This window comes from Pyxicephalus adspersus, chromosome 1 (genome assembly GCF_032062135.1).
Source record: "Pyxicephalus adspersus chromosome 1, UCB_Pads_2.0, whole genome shotgun sequence".
Classification (NCBI taxonomy): domain Eukaryota; kingdom Metazoa; phylum Chordata; class Amphibia; order Anura; family Pyxicephalidae; genus Pyxicephalus; species Pyxicephalus adspersus.
Genome location: NC_092858.1, coordinates 97761244 through 97782272, shown reverse-complemented (window position 1 = coordinate 97782272; position 21029 = coordinate 97761244). Strand labels below are relative to the sequence as shown.

Sequence of the window (21029 nt, the reverse complement as noted above, 5' to 3'; positions counted from 1 at the left end):
TTTTTTTTTTCTTGTTTTCCCTTGTGGGAAAACCTGGTGCGTCTTATAGTCCGGAGCGTCTAATGGTCCGAAAAATACGGTAAATTGTTATTGTTTCTCAGGACAACCTCTCCTCAAGAATGGGAACAATTTAGCCATTACAACAAAGAGAGAGCAGAAGCCGAGGTCCGAGCCTCTGCCCAGTTGAGAGAAGCCATTGCTTTGACTATTGCACAGGTAATAATGTTTCTAAAATATCTATTTGCATCAGTTTGATGCCTTTAACCACCATCAGCTCTGTATTTAACTGTAAGGCTGTAGACACTGAAAATGTAGTCTGTAGACACTTTTAATAAAGTGCCTTACAAATAAATTGCATTGTTTCATGGAAACTAGAAGAGGACAGCAAAACAACCACACAAAATGTGTTTCCTTTTATTTGTTTTTTGTTTCTGTTTTTTTTATTAGGTGCTTTTTTTCTGGGCCCGCATAAACTGTATCATATAGAAGAGATTTGGCTAAATTAACGATAATTAAGTCAGTTTGTCATAGTTTTAACCCTTATATGTGGCATTCAACAACACATGCAGTTCTTGTTAGGAGACTTTCATAAGTAAAGGCAAATTATTGTGCATTATCTCAAAGCCAGATGAAAATATATACAATCTATACTCCTCAGAGGCCATTAACAGACCATTTTTAAATACAAAGATAACCTGTGTATTAAATAGTATGTAATAAAAAAAGAAATTTAACATGATCCTTTTAAAATTTGCAACAGTAATGTCGTACCTATGTGGTAACTTAAAAAAGCAGTAATATGATCTTAAAGCAGAAAAAAATCTAAATTTAGCTTCACTGCAGTCAATTAGGTAGGCATTGGTGGGAGAGCAGTTATATCAAAGCTAGCTTAAACTAATCTGTCAGCTATATTAGGAAAATGCTGCACTGTTTTGGTTGATTATTTTGACCCTGAAGAAGTCATAAAGAGGATTAAACAATCAACACAAAGATTTACCAAGTATATGCAACAACAGCAAAACTTGTTAGCTAATTTGGACCTTTAAATCAGCAAAGTCTTTATTTCCAACGAAAACTCAGCTGCACCATATGATTTAATATTACCTCATATTACCTAGAATGATCAGTTTTATTAGCCCAACCCCCCTTCCAAATTGGTTAAAGTAGATCTCAAGGTGGGAACCTAAACAATTAGCTATTCTTATCTACTGTCTTTTGGTCTGTTAAATATTCCATAAAAAATCTTCTGTTGTATGTGGGTAAAAGTGCAAAAAAATCTAGTTATGGATACTGCCTGAAATATGGTGAGATAACGTTTCTGTGTTTTTTCCTCTGTTGTTATTAGTAGTGTTGCTGTTTATTTTTTGGCTTACTAGAAATTGTTCTGAAGGTCTCAAGGTTTCAGTTAGAGATAACTTTAATTGTGGACAATATTTATATTGGCTGATAGTTGCCAGGGACAGTGTCACCCTTTGTAAACAATTATTGGGTAAACAATTGTTTATATTCCAAACCAAATGAAAAAAGAATAACCAATATGTGAAAAAAATACATTTTTTGGTATGGTTAAGATATGCGCTAAATTAGAATTTAGGTCTGATTTAGTAAATAGTGAAGTTCTAACATGTAGAATTTAAATAATAATCTGTGAAAGAATACATTTTTAAACTTCTTTCCTCATTGACAGACTAAGAATGAACTGGATGCTCAGAGACAAGCTGTGGAATTTGCTTACAGAAAGAGGATCCATGAATTTGAAAAAGCTCACAAAGAACTGAAGTGGCAAGAGAAAAATGTGAGTTTGTTTTTTATGACATTTTATTCTGTTACAAAATAAACATAGTTAGCATCACAAACATACTATTAGTTTTAATACCATTCTTCATGTTATAAAAGTTTTAAATACTCAAATTACAATAACAAAAACTGTGAAAATGAGGGACAGGTATGGCATACGAAAACAGTGTATTGCACAGTTTACAGAAAACAAAGAAAATATGGTGGTGAGGTTAGACGTATAGCATCAAATCAGCAATAGGTTGTACAAACATAAAAGTGCTTCAAGATAGGGACTGGTCTGTCATATGGAAACACACAATAAAGGCTGGTTCAGATCATGACAACATCAGACTGAAAGAGTACAAACATACTATTTGTAATTAGCACAGGAAAGGAGTGTTCACAAGGTTTCCATTGCAGATGCCCACTGTCACCAGAACAGTAAATGAACTGGGGATCTCCTGGGGTGGCCACAGATTAGAACAAAAAATTTGGCAGTGACTAACCTTTAGTATGAACTTTCTTTTAAAAATGCACTAATGAGCCTGATTTAATAAAGCCCTCAAAGGCTGGATCACCCACTGAAGCTGGGTGATCCAGCAAACCTGAAATGGGTTTTCTAAATGTAATTTGCTATTTGTTAGCAAATGTTTTCAGTCCTGGACCAGATCCATTCCAAGTTTTCTGTGTCATCCAGCTTTACTAAAGAAAATGTATCCTCTACAGCCTTGGAAAGCTTTATTAAATCAGGCCCAATATTTGTAGAGGGAATTGTGTGCAAAGACAAGCTGCTTAGTTTGCTTGGGATTTACATTGTGCTACTTCAGAATGTGGACAGCAGACTGTGTTCCTCTTAGTGACACCATGAATGGTCCTTACCACCTTAGAAATCACAGCTTTGTTATAGTGGACCTTGCATTTAAAAGCCAAAGCCTGTTGATTTATTCATCCCCCCTTCCTCTTCCTCAAAATGCTGCAAAAAATTTAAAGTATCACAATGTATTACAAATGTAACATGTTTGAAGCATTGTCTCATTTGCACAAGCCCTTACAAACTCTAATCTATATGTGCACATTTCCTAAAAGCTGGTTTATGTGTACAGCTTGTAATTATATATGTACTTGAGGTCAGCTTTATTTTCCTATTACATATTTTGGGTATTACATACTTAGTTTGCCTTTCCTGAATTTCATTGATTTACAATGAACATGCTTTACTGCTCTTCCTAATAATGTAAGTTGGCTGAAAACAATTCTCCCCTAGGGCACTATTTATAAATTATAGCCTTGGAGAACTTTAATAAATCAGCCCCATAATTTTCACTTAAACAGATAGCATTGTGATTGTGACTAGTGTGACAGCTGTGCACTTTTGAGATTGGCCACTAGATGGCAGAACGAGTCATTTTTTTTTGGCCAAAATTAAAAACTTAGACAAAGGTGCAGGCCAAAGTTGAAACTAAAATAGCACCGCTACTACAATTCCCTGCGTCAAGAAAACTGTCCAATGCAGGGATTAATGTTATGAGTGGCTGGAGCTCCCTCTTCACTGAAATACAATTCCCTGAGACTATAAAACAGTCCAATGCGGGGCCACGCATAGGCAGAGAGGCCGCTGGTCTATAAACGCGAGTGATGTTGCTACTAAAATCCCGGCATTACTTGTGTCTTTAAAACAGTCCAGTGTGGGGCCACGTTAAGGCAGAGAGGCCGCTGGTCTATAGATGCTAGTTGTGTCGCTACTACAATTCCCAGCATTACTTATGTCTATAAAACAGTTCAATGCAGGCTGCTAGTCAATATAACGCAAGTGATGCCGGGAGTTGTAGTAGCGGCGCTATTTGCTAGCTGCAGTTCATATTTAGGATTCCTTTTGGGGCCAAAAAAAAAGGACCAGAGTTTGACACCCCTGCCTTAAAGTGATACACCCATCTGTCTGAGAATTTCAGGGGGAATAATTATAGTTTCTTTTGTGAAATATGTTTTCTAAATAGTTTTTTAAATAAACTTTAACTATAAACTATTTTAAAATATAAACCTTGATGTCTTTTTTTTTTGGCCCCCCAAAGAATTCTGAAAATTAACTACATCTAGCCCGCCCACGTTACCACCTCACATCATCATTTTCAATACATGCATTACATAGACATTTTTCCTGTACTGCCATCATGTGACACAAAGCCTAGGCACCATGATCACATGGTGCCTGACTACCAGGGGCATTGTGTTTGTTTCAATCTATTAGAGACTTTCTAGTGTAATATTTAGTGTCAGACAAACATGTGATGTGAGAGGATGAACAACACACAGGCTGCATAGATAGACAGAAATTAGTTTTTTCAACCCTAAAGTGTGTGTAGAGGGGTTTGTTTTTGTTAGTTATGGATGAAGTAGTAAACTTCATCAATGTTTTCAATAAATTTTAGGTTTGGCCCCCGACTTGGTCTAAGCTTTAAATTTTGGCCCTCTGTGTATTTGAGATTGACACCGCTGGCATAGACCTAGCCTGATGGTACATAAATATTGATACAAAGTATCTTCCGTGTGTTTGCCCAGGAGTTCTATCATTTGTTGCCAGCTCGTATAGAAGACTTTGGACCCAGAAGAAGACCACAATAGGATGGCAATGATGGAGTCAGTTTTAGTGCCTGCTCGTTTGCAATCTGCTTTGTTTTGGCACAGCTTCTAGCGTTCAGTTTCTTTGTAATTTAGTACGAAATCCATAGGGGAGGAAGCATGTACAAGTTAAATAAAAATTACTTTACTCTGGAGTTATAATTTGCTCACTGAAATAGGAGATCCCTGAAAGATACTATTGTAACCCCCCCCCCATTTACATATGTCTTTACTTCCGTATTGGTCTTGTTTTTGTTACAGACTAAGGAGGAAATAGAGGAACTGGAGGAAGACATAAGACGTCTGGAGAGTGATCTTAGAGAGAAGACTGGACCTCTAAACCTAGCTCATATACCCCTTGAGAGGTGCACCTATAGACCCAATGTGGATCTTTGTAGGGACCAGGTATTATATGCCTTCCTAATTAAGAGGATTATTACTTATTCCTATTTGTGCATGTTGTCAGAATGAAGCCTGTAGTCTTAGGTTCAGTACTTTGTTCTTTTTTATTTAAATCATAGGTACAGTATGGTTTGACAGATGAGGTCCAGCAGCTAGAGGGCACCATCACTGCATTAAAGCAAAAATTGGCTCAGTCACAGTAAGTAAATTCCAGGTTTGACTTCTCTTTTATTATACTATTAAATCATTACTAGCGCTTAGAAAAGCAAAAGCCTATTTTTGAGATGTGGTTAGCACTCTGATCTAGCATCTCTTGGTTACACTGAGGAATCTATCTGCATTGATTTGCATGTTTTCTGTGTGTTTGTGTGGGATTCACCTGGGTTTTTAAGTACTGTAGTTGGTATCATAATTATTTACTTCCTGTTACAAGCAATACATTCTTTGTTTATTTTACAATACTGTATACATTTTGGAGTTGACATTACTGCTTCCACATTGTATTGTTGTACATTTTTTAAAAAATCTATTGAAAACAATATTGCAAACTGTTTGCCCCTTGTAGTTAGTCTGTAAGAAGAATGCCCTTTACATTGGTGGTCGCTTGAACCTTACATTAAAAGGCTGTAATAACAATGCAACTTACATTGGTGGTCAGTAAGAAACGGTGGTCAGCCGGAAGAAGAATAACAATTACTTTGCTGGTCCATGATAAAAGGTGGTGAGTGGGAGGAAGAATGTACCCTACATTGTTGGTCACTTGTTTACATTAGTGGGCTGGTAGGTGGTAAAATTCCATTTCAACAGTCATAGAAAATGAGTTAAAATTTAAGTGCCTCTGTTGTGAATTTGCGGAATAAATACACTTTATATTAAAAAGATTACCTTGATGCAATTAAAAACTATATACCATGTCATAAAGGGTTCTTTTTGGCTACATGGTTTGATTCATCTATGTAACACTGATATGTATTACTGCCCATCAGACAATCTGTAGCTGGATGTTGTTGGACCATATTTACCATTATGGCAAGCTATGAGGGAATAAGTTGACTTGGGGATGGGGGATTGGTGAGGTAGAATTGTAACTGCTTACGGTTCAGGGAAGCACAGAGGAGACCTAGTGAAATCTAAATATGAGAGAGGAGTAACACTGCTAAAGAAATACTGGGGGAGGCAAGGTCGGGATGTAAACTGATTAGGCACTTGAAGGAAGTTGAAGAACAGTTGACCACAAGCCAGACTGGAGAGAAAAGCTAAGTATGATCTGATCTTGGGCCAGAGTGTGAATTGCTCTATCATTGCTGGGAACATATGGAAGATAATTGTGGCTGGGGGAAAAGAAGGTACAAATAGGACTTTTTTTTTTTTGAGCTGTGAAAATGTGGAATAGATTTCCTCAGAAACTAGCTCTAGCCGACACAGTTGGTTACATAAAAATGCTGGATTCATCTTTCAATGCACAGAATACAACTGGCTATTACATTTAAAAGTAATAAAACATTTAATTACATTTAAAAAGTAAACTGTTGATCCAAGAAATATCCGATTCAGAAATAATTTTTTCCCTTTTTGAAGCATATTGGACCATGCTTTATAAAGGTTTTTAATTCTGAGCAACTGTTAATGTAAGGTTATCTATATGCTTGGTTTTTTATTGATTATCTGTTGACTGAACTTGATTGACATGTCTTTTTTCAGCCTAGCTAAGAAAGTTAAAGTTGTTTTCTTAAATAATCATAGCAATAAGAAATTAAATGATCTGCTTATTGATAATACACTAAACTTTCTTTTTAAGACTAATTTATTAGGGCTTTGCATGTTGCAGAGAAGCTTAGTCTAGTAAAAATGTAAAATTAAAGTCAGCAAAGAACATAAGTGCAATCACCATTATTGTGTTTCTGCAGGGACGCACTGGATGCCCTCTACAAACATCTTGCTCGCATTGAAGCAGATATCAAGTGTAAAGAAAACTCCCTAAACTTGAACAACAAATGCATTGATACCCGCCGGAAGCTCACTATGCCTATGGAGAAGTATGTTCCAACTATGGATTCCTTCAACCCAACCTCCAATCATCATCTATCACCCTTAAAAAGTAAACAGCTGGAACTAGCTTGAGCCTTACAAAGGAATGGCAATTTTACTGATTTGTCTGTATTCATGCAATATATTAAAAAAGCTGATACACGATATAAACACAACTTCACAATAAACAGTTGAAGTTTGAAAAATGTTGGTATTCATCTTTGTGTTTAAAAATATTAATTGAATAAAGGAATAGGATAAAATGTATGTGAACATGCAGCTTTAACAAAAGATTCATCAGTCAAAGGTTTTAGGAGCTTATATATGACATTTATTGTAGGAAGAAATTTCAGAGAAGAAATGAGGTCATTTGGTAAATGTTACACAAACCAACTGATGCCATATTTTATCAATAAGAAATTGTTCATTTGAATGTTAAATTTAGCTTAGATTAGTTGTCTCTGTGCTAAAGTCATCAACAGTATATTAGTCACCATGGCATGGCATAATTAACCTACCTACCAAGGCCTGACACAACACTTCCGCTTTACTCCAGCATTGGTGTGATTCATGAGGCAAAGATGCATGACAATAAGGTCATAATATGACAACCCATAAGAGTGAATACCCCTAGCCCACTTTGATTCAAAGCAGCAAGGCTACACTTCATATTAGCCAAAAGGACAAGGCTGTGATTTCGTACAAATGTGGACCAAACTGGAGTTTCCCTACACTATGGATCATATTTTATTACCTTTCCTCGATTGTTGAGTGTTCCACTCCACTTAGGATCTCATTTAGGCGTCTTCACCAGCTTGGTAAGTATATAACACATAGCTATGAAGTAATATTTGTTGCTGAAAGTTCATCTGGCTATGATTGTGTGGACCAACCTGGAGCAGTATGACCGCTTTGCACAGTTAGTACAATTGTCTTACCTAGCTTGCTGAGTGTTGTACACTTCAAAGTAGCATTATGATGGATGTTCAACTGCCTGTGATTGCGGGCAAGCTTAGACATCTTGGAGAGGCATTACAACTTCTCACATACTGTGCATCTCATTTGCTTGCCTTACCTAGCTTGACCTAGGCGATCGAGAATAAATGGGAGCGCAAAGCCTCCAGGTATACCAATGTCAGGCATCCCAGAATGCTCTTGGGTGCTCCTTCTGCACATGCCCGAGCATCTCTTTTCGTGGGGGGTGCCTTTTCACACATGCGCAGTGTGATTGGCAAATTTTTTTTCATCCTATGTCATCCAATCTCACCCCTGGGTCGGGTGACGTAGGATGAAGATGGATGCCAGGACGATGCGGGGCCAGATCCAAAACACACCCAGAGGGATCGGACTGCCCTGCGGGATTGAAGATAAGTATTTTTTTTTTTCTGGAAGTTTTTAGTTTAGTTCCTCTTTAACTATTTCCCTTAACGTGTAAAAACACTACATGTTTCTATATCTGAGGCCCTTCCAACCAACTCACCTATTCCTACAAACTACTACCTACACCCAGCTCGCGGCTCACCTAGCATTTTATAGTCTCGCATTATCCCGCCCTCCTGGTTTTTGATTCGTGTAACGCTCTCCGGCTCATTGGTGAACCCTTTCTAAGTGGATTCGTTTCCTCCAATACGCGCCTGCTGTCACACAAACACGCCTGCATACAGATGAGTTGAAGGGCTGTGATTGGTTGTGTGAGGTCCGGGACAGTGTTGTCACGCTCTGTACTGTCACGGCTGGTAGCTGTGTTTGGTGGGCTGTCATTGTCATGATGTCGGTGCCTGTGCACCGCTTCCGGGGGGCTCTGCTGGGTGCGCTGATGGGGGACTGCATAGGTGCCATGTTTGAGGGACTGGACGTGGTGACTTCCTATGTAAAGCGAGTATTGGACGGTCTGGACAAAGATGGAAAGCAGAGAGGTGAGGGGCTGCTTGAGGCGAGGGGTGACCCCGGAACATTATACAATCACTATTGTGTCCCGGGAGCGGAGACTGGCAGCTGTTTCCTCTTAATGTGATGGAGACACCGAGGTCTGCTTTCACTTTCATTACAGAGCGAAGGTGATCGGTGTGTAGCACTGCTGGGGGTATAATGCCAGCTACACCCAGGGGGGTTTATCAGCTGGGTATATGGCAGCACACCCTCCATACCGGGCACCATACCGGGCACCATGGCCTAGTACAGCACATCTGCTGACACTGCTCTGTGTAATCGTAAAGAGAATTGTACACTCAGCAAAAGGGGAAGTTATTATACTTCTGATGTATAGTGCTGGGTTACTATTAGATGTATAATATACAGAATAGATTACTATTAGATGTATAATATACAGAATAGATTACTATTAGATGTATAGTTTACTATTAGATATATAAAATACAGAATATACTACTGTTAGATATATAATATACAGAATAGATTACTATTAGATGTATAATATACAAAATGAATTACTATTAAATGTATAATATACAAAATAGATTACTATTAGATGTATAATATACAAAATAGATTACTATTAGATGTATAATATACAGAATACATTACTATTAGATGTATAATATACAGAATAGATTATTATTAAATGTATAATATACAAAATAGATTACTATTAGATGTATAATATACACAATAGATTACTATTAGATGTATAATATACACAATAGATTACTATTAGATGTATAATATACACAATAGATTACTATTAGATGTATAATATACACAATAGATTACTATTAAATATATACAGAACAGATTACTATTAGATGTATAATATACAAAATAGATTACTATTAGAGGTATAATATACAAAATAGATTACTATTAGATGTATAATATACAGAATAGATAACTGTTAGATATATAATATACAGATTAGGTTACTATTAGATGTATAATATACAGAAAAGATTTTAGACTATTAGATATATAGTATATGGAATAGATTGCTATTCAATGTATAATATATGAAATTTTATACTATTAGATGTATTATATACAGAATGGATTACTATTCGATATATAATATACAGAATGGAATTTTATTGGATGTATAATATATGGAATAAAATACAGTTAGATGTATTAAATACAGTATATAATACCATTATACAGAATAGATTACTATTACTATTAGATATTTGATTTGATGTAAACCTCATCTTTTGGAAATCAGGGCATTCCAGATCAATATTGGATTAATCAGATATTGATAGGGAATTTCTATTCTTTGCCTGATGCCACATTCTCTGCTCTGACCACTAATAAGTTAGGAGTAAGAGAAGCTGTTGGGGTTAGGGGGGATGGGGGGGGGGGGATCAGTAGGGGTAAAAGTGGGTCTGATCCCCAGGTCGTGGCGGTTATTAGGTAAACAATTGAAATCTGGGCGAATATAAGCATTTACCTGGTAACACCTGGACTGATGTACATAGTTGGTTACTAGTATTTAAAGTATGAATTAAAGTTTTAAATTGAACCCTGCACAGCTGCTTCAAAAATATTGATAAAATAAGGTTTATTTATTTCTATTTTAAAAACTGATTGTAACCATGAAATAATTGTACATAATAACCCCCATGTTTTTGTTACGTTTTTGTTGGCAGTTCTATCATACACAGAAGACACAGCAATGACAAGATCAATGGTGCAGTCTTTCTTAGAAAAAAAAGATTTTAATGCAGAAGATCTAGCAGACAGGTATAGTAAAGATTATATTAGTAAGGTATATTTACATAAAAGGTATATTTGAGAAATCATGAAAGAGATAAAGCATTTACAGCATAGGTTTCACCTGGGTATGTGACTTTCATGGCGTTTTTATGATGCTTCTTTCTGTCAACACTGAGGCACATAGCAGTCCTCAGCAAGCTCCCACCAAGCTTTTAGCCAAGATCTGATTGTTTAATAACTGCCAATGGCCACACAAACAGTTCAAATAAATATAGAAAAATTACAGCTGCTGCTGTCACTTTTTCTATTTTTATTTGGTGTGAAATTTTTTTGCTTGGTAATAATCTGGGTTTGGATGTTGACTGCCAAATTGTTTGATTTTGGTATATTTGATCAGTTGCACCCTCTACATCGCTGCCTGTGGTTTCAGTGCCTCTGGCAGCCACACTTTGTTTCTTTGACAGAGGCACTGTGACTTTAACTTATATTCATTAGTATTTAAACATCTTAATAACATGGTAATTATTCGGGCATTGGGGAGGCATAATAAATGCAGAATAAATGCTTTGAGGAAAACTCTCACTGTCATGTTTTGGCCAGATAACAAAACATTGAAGAACTAAAGCATTACACTATATTGAAAAAATCAGAATAAAACGCAATCACAATGACTTGCAACTTGTCCAGTGTATGTCTTGTGATTCCCCCAGAAGAATGGTGAGGCTGGCCAGAGCACTTGTTTCAAACTCTAAACAGATATTTGCAGCATGTACTGGACTTTGTGGGCCCAAGCAGTAAGCAGTTGCTCTTTGCAGAAGAATTTCAATAGAAATGGATATTCTTCACATGTATTTGTATTTCAATATTTTATTATTTTTCAAGTAAAAAAAGAAAAGAAAATTTTACAAACATTTACACATATAGACAAAATGTTATCCTTTATAGGTAACACAATACTAAAATATAAATTCCTACATAATAAATGGAGAACCAAACATCTTTACCAACACTAAACAATACAAAGGTACGTGGTGCATCATTGTTTTCCAATTTGGAGTCCTCTTCCTACCTGTTTTTCCGTCTTCTTATCCCTTTTCCTTATTTTCCTCCCATCCCCTATCCCCCGTACTAATAATTACAAAATATAAGGCTTTTTTTTTACATGTGTTCTCAAACCAAAAAGAACAAAACAGAAATATGCATAGTAAACTTGAGAATACTTCAAATTTGTTTAGGGTCCTTTACTTATAATTTAATTAAATCTATGTAGTATAAAAAGAGGTGTAAAGAGGGGGAGAGTGTTAATTTTCAAATTATCAAATACCTTTACATAAACCATACCTTTCAATTCATATTGTGTTGGGCCCTTAATTCCTAAATAATCACCAATATTTAGTCTTTCAAAGTTCATTTTAGTGAATTTCACATAAAAAAGGTTACCTTGAACAACCCCTAAGCTAGGTACACACCTGCAATAATTGTCGATGGAAATGATCGTGAAAGATCCTTTTCCAACGACTAAGGTCTGCACAATGCATGAACGAGTGCTGTACATACAGCATGGAGAGGGGACAGGGAGAACAACTGATCAGTACCCTGCTGCGCGCTTTCCCCCTTCACCTCCATTATGATCGTTCATAGTCCATGGAACCGCCAGGACCGTCATTCGAACGATGGACAACGGGCGCTGTACACATGCAAGATTCACAATTGTAAGATTGACAATTGTGAGATTTGAGCTGCTATATAATAGTTACTAACATGAGGAACTCCCAGGCCCCCTGTGAACGAGGAGCATACATTGTCTTCCTCTGAATCCTACTCCGTTTACCTCCCCATATAAAGTTCATAATTTTACCTTGAAGAGATGTCAGGACCGAGGATGGAACCTGAATGGGAAGGGTACAAAATAAATACAATTTTCGTGGTAGAACGTTCATCTTAATAGTTGCTATCCAGTCTAGCCAAGATGGAGGCACTATGGACCAATTCTTCAGCTCTGAATAGATATTTTTAAGTAAGGGAGTATAGTTAGCCTGAAATAAGGACTGGTAGGTAAGAGTTAGTTGTATCCCCAAGTATTGTAGAGAGTTCTCCTACCAGGAAAGATCAAAGTTATCCTTAACCAAGGAGAGCTGATGAACAGAGAGATTAATATTCAGGGTTTGAGATTTGGAACTATTCACATAAAGGCCCGAAAAGGCTGCAAAGGTATCGAGGGTTTTAAAAAGATTAGGCAATGTTATGTGGGGGGAAGTAATATACATAAGAATGTCATCGGCAAATAAGCCACATTTATGCTCCCTATTGCCACTCCTTATTCCCCTGGCATTCTGATCTTCCTGAATTGCTATCGCCATTGGTTCTAGTACCTCCCTTGACTTTATTATTAGACTAGAGAAAGCCTCCTAATGAGATATTGGCCATTGGTTTATCATATAGTGCCCATAAAAGATTAACAAAATATTCCCCAAAGCCCGTTAAAGAGGTAAGACCAAGAGACACTGTCGAATGCCTTCTGAAGGTCAATGGCTAGCAGCATGGCTTCCCTCTTGTCCTCCATCCCAGTCTGTTTGTAAAAGACAGGTCTATTGTGCGCCGTGTCTGATCAGGAGCCTGTCTATGGAGCCTAAAACCTACCTGGTGCGGATAGAAATAATCTCCTTAAAAGGAGGCTAAATGAATTGACAAAATCTTAGTCATTAGTTTCAAGTCACAATTAATTCGAGAGATCGGTGTAAAATTGTCGACATCCGATGCGTCTTTATCAAGTTTGCGAATAACACTAATAAAGGAGCGATTAGCTTCAGAAAGCAAAAGGTTGTCTTCTTTAAGAAAGTTATAATATTCAACCAATTGAGGAAACAATAAGGACCAAAGGTTTGATAATATACATAAAATAATCTATCTGGACCAGGTGCACTACTGGATTTAAAAAATGTAAGGGCCTTAAACGCTTCTTTGACAGTGAAAGGTTTCTCCAAAATTTCCACATGCTGGCTTTTGAGTTTAGGCAAATGAATTCCCCTGAGAAAAGTTCCATAGTACTTAGGGATGCTTTTTGCTGTTTACTATAAAGGGTGCTAAAAAATTCTTCAAAGGCCACAAGGACTTTTTCAGGGTTCCGGGTTAATTTTCCATCTTTCAGTTTAATCTTAGGAAAAGTAAGCATTTTGGGTCTAGGATTTAATTTATTAACTAACAATCTCCCAGGTTTATCCCCCATGTATTAAATTTGTGAGCTGCACACCGTAAGATTTTTCAGCTTTTGTGGTGAGCATCAAATTAAGCTCTGTACATAGGGATTCAGTTTGGGGGCGTAAATCCAAAATGGGGTCAGACTTATGACGTAATTGTAAAGTATGATAGTCCCTTACCTTGGTTTCTATAAGTTTTTCCCGAGTCTAATTAACCCTAATCTAATTAACTCCCCTCTTATATATGCCTTATGCGCTTCCCAATTGATGGCTAGGGAAGTATCTCTATGCAATTTATTGTAAGATATCTCTCACTCAGTTTTTCTACTTCTGATTTTATTAGCGGATTCAGTAGGAGGCTCTCATTAAGGCCCTGATTCATCAATGATCCGGCCGCGAGCTTTTTCAGTTGCTGAATTGCGCGACGGCGTACGATTTGGGATCGCGAATACGAATGTGCGAGCGAGCGTCCGATTCTGCTTGATGAATTAGGGCCTAAGTCTCCATTTGAAACTTGCTCGTAAACCCTTAAGACCCCTCAATCGCACCACCACAGTATCATGGTCTGACCAAGGGACCGACACAATAGAAGCTTTACTGGCTATAGGTATCAAGTGTGGTCGAAGAAATATATGATCAATATGCGAATACTGATTATCCGCTACCGAGAAAAGGGTATAATCTTGTTCAGTTGGATTCAGCTCACACCATATATCTATCAAATTATATTGTTTTAATTTTTAGGTGAGAAAATCTGTAACTCTTCTTACAGGGGCAGCGGTACCGTGGTACACTAGTTTTATCCAGGACTTGATCTAGAGCAAGGTTGGAGTCACCCAGTACTAGGATTGACCCCTGGGGGAAAGAGGCTATTTTATCTTTTTTTTTTTCAATATTTTTATTGATTTTCAAGTAAAAATGTAAACAACAAAACAAGTAAAGAAATGAGTATAACAAGTTTTGCACGTAACCAAAGGGAAACAGCTTCTGAAAAGACTATTACAAGAAGTGACTATGTTAATAGGAGCTCATCAGTTTAAAGATCCGACAAAGATCTTCATTTCAGACATAAAGCATAGTATTAAATTGTATATCATAATAATACAATCTGAGATCAGTCTATTGATTGTTTCTTGATAATCTAATATGTGTTTCTTTAAATATTTTGGACATTTTTCAATCTACAGGTTTACCAAGGAATACTTCAGTGAGCCAGACCGTGGATATGGTGCTGGGGTCATCAATGTGTTTGAGAAGCTTTGCAGTGGAGAATTCAGCAATGTCTTCACTCCAGCCAAGGAGCAGTTCAATGGGAAGGGTTCTTATGGAAATGGAGCAGCAATGAGAGCCGTGGCCATTCCTTTGGCATTTTCCAATGTGGTTGATGTTATAGAGGTTCTTATTTTTATTACAATTTGTAAATCTCAAAATCTGTTTGAACTCCTGTTGAAATTTAAAGGACAATATTTATCTGCTGTGATCCATGCTTTAGCTGCAGGAAAAGCTTAGGTAAGATAGGTTTAATAGGATAATTGAATATTAGGCGTGTTAGGATTATGCTTTTAAACCCTGTAAACCTTTTCTTATGTTAGCTTGTATATTTAAAACACAGCCAGATATACTGAATCAATCAGTGCCAAAGTAAAGTTTAGTAATTCATACAAAACAACAAAAAAAAATCAGACTTCAGTTTTCTTATGTCAGATTACTGACTTTAAAAGTATGCACCTTATTACAAAGAAGCAGAAAAGCTCTTTTCTTACCTCTTTATCACTATGCCCAGTATATGCATGTTGCTATTCATTTTACATCCCACCCCAAAATCACGTGTCTTGCAGTGCATCACTTTGTTGTGCATTGTGGTGCTCTGTGTTGGCTTAAAATTAGGCAGCAACACAATATTTTTCAATACAAGCTAAAAACAATGTTCAATGTGTGAATGGGCGCTAAATGTTGTTTATTATAGCTTAGTGACTTCATAGTTAAAATGAATGAACAACTGAGCAGAATACATGTAAACTGGAAAGAAAAAAGTTCCCCTGACTCTAGTAGCAATCTAGAACCTAATAGAAAGAAACTTAGCTGAGAAGTTACTTCTTTGCAGCAATCAGTGGACTACTTAAGGATCAGAGCAACTCATATTTTTAGTTGTACAATAAAAGTATAGAGTTTTGTCTTTTTGTTTTTGTTTAACAGTTTGCTAAAACAAGTGCAAAACTTACTCACGCCTCCTCTTTGGGTTACAATGGAGCGATCCTTCAGGCACTGGCAGTGCACTATGCTCTGCAAGGAGAGCAGAGTCGGGATTCATTCATCAGCCATCTTCTGGATCACATGACTGAAGTAGAAGGTGATGAGAAGTCTAGAACTGATGCAGTGGAGTAAGTAGACCTCTTAGTGATATGTTTGTGTAATTTAATAAGATATTCCAATTAACTTCCCCATTCAGTTAAAGGCCTTATTTCATGCCAATGCTACTTTGAATTGTTTGTTTTGCTTAAACACAGATCAGGCACACCCTGCAGTAGATTATTTTAATTTTTACTCATATTTGCTTTTCCCTCATATGCAAAAAAAACTTTAACTTATAATACTTTTATTATTCTTATTATTTCTTGTCAATGACTTTCAATCCAGAACTTTCAGTAGACGATTGTGGCACTTCACTGCTTGTATTCAACTTACCTGGGAAGTCTTCAATACCTGTATAAGATGTGGGGCAGTAAAGCTGCAGAATATCTATACCTGTGATGCTTGAAAGGCAGATATACAAATGCTAAGCCGCCATTTTTCTGTGTGGCCTCAGGGCCAAAACACTGTGGTCTTTTGTTTTTCTAACAATTTCAATTTACATTCACAAATCACCTGTTTTAAAGGGAGGGGGCATTACATTTTTTATGTAGGTGCCTGTTGTAGGGGGTCAGAACTGGGCTGAATGCTGTCTATATTGGGTTGAGTATTTCCTGCTTTGAGACAAAGTGGCTCCTTATTTAACGAGCACCATTATTTACTCTTGAACAACAGATGAACTTTGTTTATTTCACACGCTCATTATTAAATTACACATCCCCTGTACTACTGTAATTATATAAGAAAACCTTGCAGTATTTCTGCAGATTTCACTAAAATATTGCGGGAAATATCTGAGGTATTTTAGAAGCCAGCTGACTCTTTCATTGACATATAGAACTAGATGCTAAAGTGCTAACACGTATAACAGTGTTTATCAATCTTTTAACCATAGGGGAAACCCCTTAAAAATGTTTTCAGGTCTGGATAGTAATTACTGATTAGTAATTACTTTAATTACAATTTCCAGAGCTCACAGTTCATTAGTGTGATGGTCAGTAGGAAAAATGTCAGACAGCCAAAAAGACCATTGGTGTCAGTTAAACTGAACTTAAATTCACAAACTGGTTGAGGTCAACTTTCAATATAATTTATTAACATGTTTGACTTTTGTTCTCTTAAAAGTAATGTAAAGGTTTTTTAAGGTTCTTTAAGGATCTTTCCTGGTTTCATCTTTTTGTTTTTTTTAATGATATAAGAAATGTTTAATTACAGATTGGAGCTGGGTGAATTTCCATACTGCAAGAAACTAAAGAAGATTAAGGAATTTTTAGATAAAGGATGTGTGCCACAGGAGGATGTAGTGGAGCATCTGGGTATGTATAGGTTAAAAAATTAGAAAAGAAAGAATGGCAAAATAAATATATTGTTTTAAAAACATATATAGTCATCTTTAGGGAAAGTGAGGACTTGGCTTTCCAATTTTAGTTGTTTAATTCACAAAATTATAGATATATTCATATATAGTAGTAACTAATAATATATCCTTGTTTTATACAGCTCCAACATATTCCATGCCTTACAAAGTCTATAGTCATGTCACTAACTGCCCTTCAAAGAGGCTCACAATGTAATGATTTTTCATTATGTAATTTATCCCATTTAGATATTATCTTCTTGAGAAACTGTAGCTAAATAGGCAGCAAAGTGGCTTAGAGGTTAGCACTCTGGTCTTGGAAGTCCCAGGTTCCAATCTCGGTCAGGACACTATCTGCATGGAGTTTGTAGGTTCTACCCATGTTTGCGTGGGTATTTGGGTACTTGATTTCCTCCCACATTCCAAAAATATGCAGTTAGGTTAATTGGCTTCCTGTAGTAATGACATAGGACCATGGTAGGGACTTGGGAGCCCCTTAGAGCAGGGATGTCAAACTCAAATACACAGAGGGCCAAAATTAAAAACTTAGACCAAGTCGTGGGCCAAACTTGAAATTTATTGAAAAAACAATTAATCTTAAGAAGAAACAAGAACACATGAGAAGAGCATGCAGTAATATGCAGTGGATTGATCTAAATAATTTAGATCAATTCATTGCATATTACTGCTTGCTCTTCTCATGTGTTCTTGTTTCTTCTTAATGAGATTAATTGTTATACTTTGCCAGAGAATGCAATGTGAAACCAAATGAATTGCTGCATTAATTTGGTTTCACATTGCATTCTGGCACGGTAAAACAAATAATTTAGCACTAGCTCTATGATAATTCCTGATACTAATAGTCCTGATAATTTCTGATTATTGAGTTTACCTGTCAGTATAAACTCAGCTGGCTTCGAGCATAGGCTGCTGTTCAATAGACACTCATAGAGTGATGCCGCTACTACAATTCCCGGCATCACTTGTGTCTATAAAATGCGGGGTCACGCATAGGCAGAGAGGCTGCTGGTCTAGAGACACAAGTGATCCCGGGAATTGTAGTAGCGGCATTGTACTCCCCCTTGTAGGGGCCAAAAAAAGTACGTGCCGGGCCAGAGTTTGACACCCCTGCCTTAGAGGGAAAGGTAGTGACATGACAATGGACTTTGTAAAGCTCTGTGTAATATGTCACTGCTATATAAATACTGTATAATAATGATATTAAAAAAAATATTCTAGTATCCAAGCTTTGGTGGAAATGTTAAACCTGACACGTGGTTCTTAGTTAAAGCCTATCTCCTGGCAGGAGCTAAAAATTATTACTTCACCACTGTCTCCTTGGGTGCCCTATGCAATGGAGGCAAAGTTTAGGTTTTTATTGCAATCAAGGCTGGCAGTTTTTTTTTATATAAAAATAGATAGTATCTGTTAGCACTTTCAAAGGTATTTCATTTTCCGTAGCCTTTTTCCAGAACTGCTGAGCATAAATTGCCAACTCCCAACCTCCTTACTCCCAGTCAGTTTGTGTTTCCCCCCATTAGGAAGTCAGACCAGTTGGCTAGTGATGCATCAGGTTGTGACCGACTATCTCCCTAAACTGAGTCCCTCCTTTTCACCTTCCTAAGCCAGGCTTTTTGAACACTCCTTAAATACATAATAATAATTTGATACCTTTGATATCTAGGTATATTTTTTTGTAGTATTGTAGTAGAATTCTAGTATTGGGTGTATCTATTACCTTTGGTTCCCATCCTGATAACACTTATGGTATTGATGTAATTTTTGTTTTTGTATATTTTGATGTTTTCTAGAGTATGGGAGTGTTTCATTTGTATGTTGTTCTGTTCTTTTGTTTGTGCATTTCTGTGTATATGCTGCATAGCGGGGCACTTGAATAGTTTAGATTTACACTCTTCAGAGGTGCTTCGACGTGGCACTGTGGTTTTCTCTTGTATTTGCAGATGTATGCAACTAAAACCCTCTGTTGAAACAGAATATTTCCTTTATTCTTTATTATGGATTTTTTTCTGGCAAGGTTGAAAGTAAAAAAAAATTCTAGTTTTTGTTTTACTAAAGGGGAACTGTTGTTAATGTTTGAATAAAGCTGTAATCCTGATTCCAATTCAATATATAACATTATAATTGTTTTTACTGTATCCTCAAGGTAATGGAATTGCTGCTTTGGAATCCGTTCCGACTGCTATATACTCATTCTTGCGCTGCATGGATCCAGTGGAAGACCTTCCATCAGAATTCAATAGCTTACAACGCACTCTTGCTTACTGCTTCTTGCTAGGAGGAGACACAGACACAATTGCTACTATGGCTGGAGCCATTGCAGGTGCCTATCATGGAGAGTCTCAAGTTCCTCATAAGTGGAAGTTAAAATCCGAGGGTTACAAAGATGCAGAAAAATGGGCTGAAGAACTGCATCAGCTGTACCTCTCTCGCCTTTCATCCTGAATTCATGAAATGACCTCAGGATATGTTGCATTACACTGCACTTAATTTGATTCAAAGCAGCATTAAGACTGATTCTTGATGTTACAATTACCAGTCTGGTTCTGTTAAAGTAAGATTTATTGCCAGTACTGGTATTAATTTATACCAATATTTATATTGGTTGTTTTTTGGATTTAGGCAACGACTGATCCATCCAAAAAATGGGATGTGCAAGTTTCACAAGTTTGGCTAGACATGGCCCAGCAAGCAAATCATGCGGTCTTTCAATTTATGGCTTCATAAACCTTACCAATGAAAAGGATAACGTTTTTTTTTAATAATACCTAGTGGTATTTTATCTTTTTTTACTTTAATAAACAATGACAAAGTTTTTCCCCTTCCAAAAATAAAGGTTCATTTTGTTTTTACACTGCAGAATTATTTGAGTGCTTTGACTTTGGTTATAAATCTTACGACGTGTTGATTGGCTAAGGTTACTAGCAGCACTTTGGCTGCCCTTAAGTAAGCAGCATGCACAGTGTGGAGGAGATATATGAGCACTGTTTCATTTTAGGCTGTGGACAGAAAAAATGCAGTTTGCTTCCAAGTCATGCAAAGGAAGATTCTGGTCCAGTCTAAATAACATTACCTGCCAGATACACCTTGTTCTGCCTAATGGAAATACAACATCTGAATAGGAATATTATAATATACCAGTGATCCTGGAATGGCGTATCTATGACAGTAAAAGTGTGTGCTGCTTAGGTGGCCTGCTATAAAATGCTACAAGGTACAGTGCAAAAGCTGAGGTGTCAATGGCTTTCCACTTGCTGAGTGAACTGGCATTTGGCACCACTGTTTTCCCTTCTGTCTATATAATCATAATATTTTATATTTATACAGTGAAATTCAACTGCTTCCACATAGTTTTCTTACTATTAAAGCTACTGTAGTCTAAAGAAACCGCTGTATAAACAAGAATTATCCTTGCTTGTCTCAAGCATAGAATGTTTAATATTACGTCATTGTCTTTATTACGGAAGGTTAACTTGGGTTAGGTCACACTTAGGGGCCGATCAGTTGTAATTAGATAGAAAATAAAAAATGGGAATAGTTGGCTATAGTAAGTAATCAGGACGCAGTATATGTAAATATTAAATAAGAAGTTGGACTGTTGATTTTTAGTTAGTTTT

The 21029-nt window shown here is 36.7% G+C and overlaps 2 protein-coding genes across 3 annotated transcripts in view; both read left to right on the top strand.

Annotated features, from left to right (window-relative positions):
• The window catches only part of TEKT2 (tektin 2), a 30471-nt gene extending 23440 nt beyond the window's left edge, over nt 1-7031 (top strand). The window contains exons 6-10 of one of the 2 annotated variants that reach the window (XM_072420156.1): nt 102-216; nt 1688-1795; nt 4657-4800; nt 4917-4996; nt 6705-7031. In XM_072420156.1, the coding sequence (XP_072276257.1) occupies nt 102-216; nt 1688-1795; nt 4657-4800; nt 4917-4996; nt 6705-6918 (661 nt within the window). In that variant the 3' untranslated portion in view covers nt 6919-7031. The remainder of the gene's footprint in view (nt 1-101; nt 217-1687; nt 1796-4656; nt 4801-4916; nt 4997-6704) is intronic. The other variant, XM_072420165.1, reaches the window with a different exon arrangement.
• A 1488-nt stretch (nt 7032-8519) lies between these two features.
• On the top strand, nt 8520-20274 carry ADPRS (ADP-ribosylserine hydrolase). The gene is made up of 6 exons (XM_072420193.1): nt 8520-8741; nt 10425-10518; nt 14876-15083; nt 15885-16069; nt 17253-17353; nt 19559-20274. Exons 1-6 carry the CDS (start codon nt 8591-8593, stop codon nt 19855-19857), a joined length of 1038 nt encoding a protein of 345 aa, XP_072276294.1. The 5' UTR covers nt 8520-8590; the 3' UTR covers nt 19858-20274.
• Nucleotides 20275-21029: the final 755 nt, after the last annotated feature.

Coding starts and splice junctions, on each gene's coding strand:
- ADPRS (XM_072420193.1), top strand. CDS start 8,591: ATGATGTCGGTGCCTGTGCACCGCTTCCGGGGGGCTCTGCTGGGTGCG. Junction 10,519..14,875: donor GCAGAAGATCTAGCAGACAG/GTATAGTAAAGA, acceptor TTCAATCTACAG/GTTTACCAAGGAATACTTCA. Junction 17,354..19,558: donor GGATGTAGTGGAGCATCTGG/GTATGTATAGGT, acceptor TGTATCCTCAAG/GTAATGGAATTGCTGCTTTG.